Raw genomic sequence first — 8,839 nt, forward strand, 5'->3', positions numbered from 1 at the left:
GTTAGGCGGCAAACCCGGGTTACTGTATACGCGTCTAATTGTTTCCTGAGAATTCACTATTGCCGCGGACATGATTCGCCCTCCGTGCCTCCCGGAGGTCCCGGTACATCGGTGACACCCCAAGACTCGATATTCTCCTCGATCGCGTAAGCACCAAGGTCTGACGTGAAAAAATCAAATTAAAAGTTACGAATCTTCGTTCGCACCGATCGATCGTTTCATCGATCCTTGGGCGATTCGTTTCTAGAATTAGATAATATCCAGGCGATCCACATCATGCGCGTTACGGTATCCTAAGATGACTTTGGTAAAATCTGTTGTAAAAACAACGTTACGTACCCGATGCCTTTTATATTCGTATACACGGTTGAAAAAACATGTTTACGATTTTGCAATTAGCATTTTGAATCGCAGTTTCTGCGTATAAAACGCACAGCGATGCGAAACTATGTTTATTCCACCCTATAGTTCACTATAAATCCACTTCCGATCACTCACGGCAATACAATTAATCACACTGCTTTCGGGTGTAAATAATCGAAAACGAATACGAGATTTTGCATTCGCAAAATTTTATACATTACACACACGATGTTGACTTGCCGGGGTTGCGGCACAACACCGTGTTTAAACCGCAAGACGACCACCATCATCGCCGGGATAGTGGGACATTATAGCCCGAGCAAATCCCCCCTAGCCGGGGATGCGGTATAGAGTATATCGAAACCCAGCCATCCCCTAGGCCGATCGTTGAAATCTCGGCATCCCTGGCCGAGAGCGTCGAGGGTAGAGGCCGCCCCTAAAACGCGCCCCGTTTTAACGAAACCAGTCCTACGTCCGTGTAGTTCGCTGTTCCGACGCTTTCGCGCCCCGGATCCTGCAGACGTATACCTATAACCTAGCACACATGCCTGCAGGGTGGCGTTTGGGCCCCGGGCAACCCCAACTTTGGAATAATGTAACGACACACCGCCGCACCGAATCTATTCACGGGTCAACCAACCAACCCCAAACCTACTGGTGGTGCGGCCGGATTCAGCCCTCGGTCCCTCTCTCCCTCTCTCTCTCTCTCTCTCTACCTACGGTGCCTCTACCCCTCGTTTGTATAAACACCTTATAAATCGCTGCCATTCAAAGATGGCGAACTTTACTTTCTGTCAAAATAACCATAACCACGGTTTCTACCGCTGCTGCACGACAATGCCAACGCAAATGGCGATGCCACGTTTCGCCATACATACACACACACACACACGCACACACACACACACACACACACACACACACATATATATACTCTCAATTTTTTTTTTCTACAAACTAACAGTAAGCATAACGTAACTAAACAAGTTTCATGCAATTTTTTTGTCTTGTCTTCGGAGAAGAATATTGTCAAACTTTTGGGTGTTTCGGAAATTAATCAGGTTCGTTGAGCGATGAAGAAGCGATCAAAACAGGCGGAAATTAAAAGATGGGACAAATGCGTTTAATAGCGATACGTGTTATCGGCTTAAAGTCTGAAACAGGACTGTTTTTGCAATAATGTTGGCTGACGTAGCAACCTTATTCATTTCATGACATATCAGAGCTCTTGTATACGTCTTTTACTTATGACAACTACTAGATAATTAGAAAGGGGGGGTAAAACGGGTGACTTGATCTCCTGTAAAGCGTCATAAAAATGACTTAAATCGGTATATGCGTAGCTATAACTTGTTCCTCGGCGTATATTTCAATGCATGTAACATATGTGTGTGTAAGACATTATGCAACTGCATTAGCGTACCTACTTTGATACCGCGACATCGTTGCCAGGTTATAATTCAACGATAGCCGCCGCATACCGTCACGTAGACGTCGCATCGGCGAGGGGTCGGTCGCAAAGTCGGCATAAACACTTGTCCTGACAATATAAATTGGTCCAAGTGGCCCCAGCATGTGTCCGCGTCCACGCGTCCGTCGCATCACGTACCTACTTCGCGTCGCTCCAGTCGTGGTGCCACCGTTCTAAGGTACGAAGGAAATTTCTCAAGGGATATGGATGCCGCGCGCACATGCGCCCGCCTAATTATAACCGCACACACGCGCATGTACGCATGTAGCTGTCACAGCCCTGACAACGTGACTCGTGCGTGCCGCATCCCGATTTTTCACCGATCCGGGTAATGCCCGAAAAATTGCATTTCATACGAATTTTAGGAAAAACGATCAGGCACAGGACAGCGTCTGTGCTGTCGAACGTGTCAAAATTTTTGGAAATGAAAGAAAACAGTATATCTTTATCCTCATAATTCGATAAAGGTGTTGGGGGTTCGAGGTGTTGCACAAAATTTTGATTTTCGGACTTTACTACCTTATTCGAAAGAGCATTGGAACGGTTCAGTCCCGTTAACGATCATTAATGCAGATGGACGTTACAGGGCAGTAAATAACAGCGTCGATCCGCGGCTCGCTGACCCGCGAGCGGGTCACACAATCCCATCTGCACACCCCTTAAATGCTTAAACGCTTAAACGTTCGAGCGCTCAAACGCCCACAATCACAAGCGCGTCACTGCCGTGTCTGGCTCGAGTGAAGATGCCGACTTTTGGGTTCAGTCGTAGATGAAAATTCTCTTTTTCGGACAAAGAAAAAAAAAAAAAAGATAGAAACACAAGAATTGCTGATATACCTATGTGGAGTGAATTAAGCAGTCACGTTTCTGAACATTTATCAAACAGCAAACTTGGGCGCGTATATTCGCAGCTACGCCAGCTACAATTTCGATTCGCTGAATTGTAATTGTGTACACGGAGGTAATGAAAGAACGGATTTTACTCAAAACTGCAGGAAAAGAGAGACGCGTCAGGTTTTTTGGTAAAACATACTTTGTAAAATGCAGAATTTACTGTAGAGTCAGTGAAAACCACTGTGTTCGAAATAAAATCAGCTACATTTGTAGTCAAAAATATACATAGTTCGCATGGGTATTTTTTATATAAAAAACCCTGATGTGTCCCTCTTTTTTACTGGAGTTTTGAGTAAAATTTGTTCTTCTTCTTCTCTCCGTGATGTATGGTAAAACACACCACGTCACATCGACCCACGTGCAACTTGGACTTACGGTCCTCCCAAAGTCCTTGGATCGGTGTGTTCCCTGGTGGTTTCCGGGTCGTTTGGCCGCAAATCAGCCGACAGTGAGAGTTTCAGAGGAAAAGCTTCAACGTCCGCCGCAGCTGGAGGGGGTAAATTTAAGGTCAAAAGACGAATTTATGCCTCAACTGGAGTTGCGACTCCATGGCTGAGGCTCCGTCTAGATATAATACCTACCTGTAATGTGTATTCGAATGGTTTATGGTTATGTCGGAAGCAATAAAACGATATTTCTGGAACGTACTGGCTCGGGATACAAAAGTCATTGCGTCTTCGGTGCACCCAAGAAACATTGGCAAGGCCGCACTGGCAGCGTTTTTATTTTCGCGGACAGTTTTTCCAGGTATACAACAGCAATGCCCGGAACCATTAGCATTGAAACTTACGTCCCAAATTCCAACGCCTATGAAGCATTTTGTTTTGACAGCCAGCGGGTTCTGCTTGTTAATTTTATTACGGAAACCCGCATAACTTTTCCTCGACGCAATTTGAAGTGTGGTGATATCTACCTCCCACGTACCTACTTTACTCTTCGTATCAATTAGCTGTATCTGATTCCGAGGTTATGCAGATGGAAGGAAAACTTGGCGAAAAAATCCAGTCCCTTACACTTGTACACGTGTTAAATTAAACGAATGGGTTGGAAATCAGCTATCGAGCTGTATAAATCGATTTTCAAGAATTTCATTTATGGTTGACTATAATCATGAATCGGTCTATTTATAGGTTTATGATTAACGGTACCGCTCGGCTTACATGGTCATAATTAACGGAGCGGAGGGTTTAGGTGTTTGAAAAATAATTGACGAAATTTACAACGGTTATATTAAAAGATTTCGAAGTTTATTTCGTAATCATAGTTTCTCTGTACTTCACTCCTGCATCCTCATTGTGTCCTTATATTCTTCAATATATAATATCACTGCATATATGTACATATTTATAACGAAATTATTAATCTGTTTTGTACAAACAAGGTGTATATATATATATATATATCAGCGATACATGTATACAGGTATACAGGTATACTACGAATGTATAGTAATTAGAGATTCGACTCTGTGTTACTACGACCAATCGTATACCGAGAATCATATCATCGCGTGTATAACGCGCAGCGTTAGAATTGCTATGGTGTGTTTAATAAGTACGCCAGTATAAAGAGCTGCACCGTGCATAACGAAGATTGAGGCGCCTATAGCCTAGCGATTCAAGCGACATTGTACGTCAGTATACAATTATACATATATATAATGTGTGCCATGTATATAATAAACGTGTATTATAACATTTCTTTGTTCTACGTATAAATTATATTTATTCAATTTTACAGTAGGTATGTACTGCGGTCCAATCTAAGCTGTATATGGGGTATAATTATTCATGTCTATAAGAATCTGTACAGACATATATGTATACCCATTGCATTCGTCTTGCGTATACGATACGTGTATGCACATCGTATACGCAGGCATATATGTATACAATATTGTCGATACAATAGTAATAATAGATTAAGTTGATTTTTGACTATCTACAAAATCTCTCTCTGTCCATATTTACATGTACAATAACATTTAAACCGGAGATCACCGAGTATTTTACTTTTAAACATACAACGAGGTAATATAACATTTTTATACGTGCAACGTTCTAAATAATATATTTACACAAATTACGCGTGAATTTATAATCTATTGAAGTCAGCGCATCCGTTATCGCGATTTCAGCTAATACCGCAAACGGTTTCGGCCCCCTTCTGACCCTTTCAACCGACATCACCGGTCGTTATATCGCAAAGCATTGCAACTCGCCCCCCTTTACAGTACGTAACACCAACGAAAAAATCATGAAGCCAAATTACCGATTTCAGCACTGCCCCGCCGTCAGAGCTGTTATCGGCTCACTCGGTAGCTTCAAAGAATCGGAAGAATGGCATGCCAGGACGCAGGGCCTGCTAGCGTTGGTGCAACAAGGGGGGCGAGTGCGGGGGATGAGGTTCCGGGCTGCTGTCGGGGGAGCCGGTGGTGGAAGGCGTCTGGCTGAGAGGGGTCGACGTTTGCTGAGGGAGATGATGCCGCTGCTGCTGCTGGTACCGGCGTTGCTGTTGCTGATGCTGCTGATGCTGCTGTTGCTGTTGCTGCTGCTGCTGCTGCTGCTGCTGCTGCTGCTGGAGAACGGCCTGTTGCTGCTGGTGCTGTTGATGAGCAGCGAGGCTCCTCAGCGTCGAGTAAAAGTCGTTGTAAGCTCCGGCGGCGGCGACCGCGGCGGCGGCGGACGTCGCGACGCTAGCCGGCGGCATGCTCGCGGGGTGGTAAGCCGACGTCGGGGCCTGGAGCAGTCGTTCCATGGAGAAGGCGCCGTGAGCCGGGGGCGCGGCGGCCGCTGGAAGAGGCTGCGGCTTGCACGGTAGATTCGCGGAGGCGGCCGCCCCCGGCAAAAGGCTCGCAGGGTATCCAGATGGCACGGAGTAGGGCCCGGCCCGGTGGAGGTAGGGCAGCGCGTAGAGCGACGGAGGCCAGGCGGGGGCGACGTAGGGCGAGTGGTTGAGGGCAGGGTAGAGGCCGTTGAGTCCGGTGAGGCCGTTAAGGCCCCCGAGGACGACGCTTCGCTTGAAGGCCGCGAGTCTGGAACGAGACGCGGCGGTCGTTCGTCGCCTGAGTTTCCCGGTCGTCCCGCCTATGAATACGTCTTCGCTGCTCGGGTCCAGCATCCAGTAGTTACCTTTGCCGGGGTCGTCGTAGTGCCGCGGCACCTTGACGAAGCACTTGTTCAGGGAAAGGTTGTGCCTTATCGAGTTCTGCCAGCCCTGCTTGTTGTCGCGGTAGTAGGGGAAGTGCCGCATGATGTACTCGTATATACCGTTCAGGGTAAGCCGCTTCTCCGGACTCTGCCGTATCGCCATCATGATGAGAGCGTTGTAGCTGTACGGCGGCTTCTCCGACTTCTTCTTCTCCTCCGCCTCTCGCGCCTCCTGCTCCTTCCTCGCCCCAGGATCGTTCCCCGGACTACCCCCCGCGTTGCCTCTCGAACAGTCCAACGGCGGCGTGTCGGCGCCGTCGTCGTACCCTGTCACGTCCAGGTCGCTACCCTCGTCCGTGTCCTCCGCGGTAGCATCCTGCACCGGGCTCGGGGACTGGCTCGTCGGCGTCAGGCTCTGCGGCGCCGGGGTCACGGCACAGGCCTCCGGGAGGATGCTGCGTATACTGAAGTTGGACTTGAGGGTGGCCCTGGGGGGCGGCAGCGACACGGTCACCGTGTGCTCCCCGGATCCTTCCATGTTCACCATCTCCTCAACCTCGTGCTTCGTCCCTCCGGCGCACTTTTAACAACTGAAGGCGTGCAGGGTCTCCGGGCCCGATTCAAACAGTCCGCATCGACACTCGCACACTTTCCGGTACACGTGACTGCGTCGGTCCGGTATTATATACGCGTATAGGTCCTATATTTTCCGTTCATAAAACACTGCTGCCGGTACACTGTTCGGGGCAAACCGAATCGTTATATCGTCCCATTCATCGAATCACACGAGACAGTAGCCGATTTTTCACTCTGCGTCATTCCAAAAGCGCAACGACAAATAAAACCACATCCACGGAGACCGGATCACGTACCGTGCAACCAGTGTCCGATTCCTGTTCTTCTCACTTTTCCTTCAAACTCGTTATATACATACGTACGTATACATACATATATATATGTATATATATGTATGGTGTAATCTATCCGACTCTTGACGTTTTCACCTCATGCACGTTGGACGAAGACTGCCGACGACGAGCCAACGGTAGAAGCGTCAACCCGACTCTACAGACGCCCCGGGAATGGTGGGGAGTTATATACCGTTGGATTGGACCGCCTCCTAGGGTTTCGAGCCCGCCCAGGCGCCGAACCGCACCAACTGAGGGATCCTTCAGGCCGACGGACTCCGAGTCGACGCCCTCTTCGTCCTCGCTTGTTTGTGCCCAATGTTTGACATCAAACAATGCAAACAGAAGAGAGGAAAGCAGCCAGCCAGTGGTGGGGATCCTACAGACCCTTCATTCGTTTCTGTCCTGCGCCCAGCGCTTCGGTCCTGCGGGGGGAGGGGGTGTCAGGCCTTTGAGCGTCAACCTCGAGGCGCGCAGACGCGTCCAAGGAAGACAAACAGATCATCAGCCTTTCGACGTTGTTGAATCGCGACAGCGTTTTCCCACCCTCGGCTTTTACACACCCTTCGTTCGTCTCCTTTTATCGTGCGCGACTTGCGTGTACGTATATTTGTTCAACGATGTACACGCATTTACGTACACGTGCAGTTTATTGTCAGGCTTACGAAAGGTTCGCAGGAATTACTTTGGTCTGGATATAATACCACTCGAAAAAGATCACTAACGAGATCGTAAGCGATACCTAATGGTTAACAGACTCCCGATGTTTTTCAAAATTCGGCTTTATAAGATTTGACTTTGGTAAAAAATTCGTCCGTATCGCAGTCACAGTTGATGTTTCGTTCGCCGATTAAAGTCGTGGCACGCCGGTAGGTATCGTCTACTCTCGAAATGTGAATTAATCACAAGTATACTGCTGGAGAAAATCGGTTTATACCACACATTGGAAATCGGTGAAATATCAGTGAAAATTAACTCATTCTAATTCAGAAAGTATAATGTACCTACCTAGGTACAAACGCGAAGCATGGAGAATATAATTGTAAGCGTTTTACTCTTTTTCGTATTGATTTATATTATTGACCAGGTACTCGACGTGCAGCGTGTACGCAGAAACGACGAGTCCTGCGGCTACACGCTGCAGTGTTCGATTCCCATTTCGGTTGGAGCAAAGCTTTCGAATTATTTTTTCCGCTAGAAATTATCCCTGCCGATCTATTTGACTGATAAACTTAACCACTGCGCCTATTTTACAAGACGCTTTTTAAAGACAGTACAATTTGCGGGAGTAAGTGACGAAAAATGTTTATTTTATTATCGATTGAATTTTCAGTTGTTCATATAGATTTCTTTTACGTCATTTCTGCGCTAAATGTTGGATCTATTATCGGTTAATCGGTGTTGTATTCGTCACAGCTTATGTTTTTCTGTGATTTGAAAAAAAAAATCATAGGGTAAAGACGAGTAATTAACAAAATTTGTTAATTTTTTTTGAAACTTTTTCAGGGGTTGTACACTGAGAAAAGAAGGTCCTTGACTTTATTGGATATCAAGTGATCCGAATATAATATATCCATGAGTTTGTATAGTCCTGAGAGCATATTTATTCAAAGCGACAATTTACGCAGTTCTTAATTAAAACAAAATCCGTATTTACGACAAATAAAAAATAATTTAAATAAATTGAATAGAGATTGAGGGACATAACTCACTGCGAGCTGCTCTTCCGGTTTGATATTTTTATCCAAGCGCTGTATGCTTCGTGTAAAACAAAGTGTCCCTTCACTCAAATAATGTTTACAAGGACCAATGGCATATTCTTCCGATCAAAGAAGTTATGGCATTGTACTGAAAAAAATAAAATCACATCGACTGACCCCGTATTTGGATTAAAAATGTATTTAAATAATTCAATCATTCCTTTGGTATTTAAGTATTATGGGTGTATAAATGTAGTGTAAATATAGCTGTCACATATTTTTCTTCACCTTTTTTTTCAACACGATATGCATTGTTACTGACTGCCACCGAACAAGTGTAGCAGCGTCGCTTCA

General features: G+C 46.2%; 1 protein-coding gene across 1 annotated transcript; it reads right to left on the reverse strand.

Annotated features, from left to right (window-relative positions):
• Nucleotides 1–3,953: 3,953 nt before the first annotated feature.
• LOC124300346 (fork head domain transcription factor slp2-like) lies at nucleotides 3,954–6,930 on the reverse strand. The gene has a single exon (XM_046754320.1). It carries the CDS (start codon nucleotides 6,422–6,424, stop codon nucleotides 5,093–5,095), a length of 1,332 nt encoding a protein of 443 aa, XP_046610276.1. The 5' UTR covers nucleotides 6,425–6,930; the 3' UTR covers nucleotides 3,954–5,092.
• Between the last annotated feature and the right edge of the window lie 1,909 nt (nucleotides 6,931–8,839).

This window comes from Neodiprion virginianus, chromosome 3 (genome assembly GCF_021901495.1).
Source record: "Neodiprion virginianus isolate iyNeoVirg1 chromosome 3, iyNeoVirg1.1, whole genome shotgun sequence".
Lineage (NCBI taxonomy): Eukaryota > Metazoa > Arthropoda > Insecta > Hymenoptera > Diprionidae > Neodiprion > Neodiprion virginianus.

What these genes read in the sequence shown, in the direction of transcription:
- LOC124300346 (XM_046754320.1), bottom strand. Translation starts at nt 6,424, where the DNA reads ATGGTGAACATGGAAGGATCCGGGGAGCACACGGTGACCGTGTCGCTG.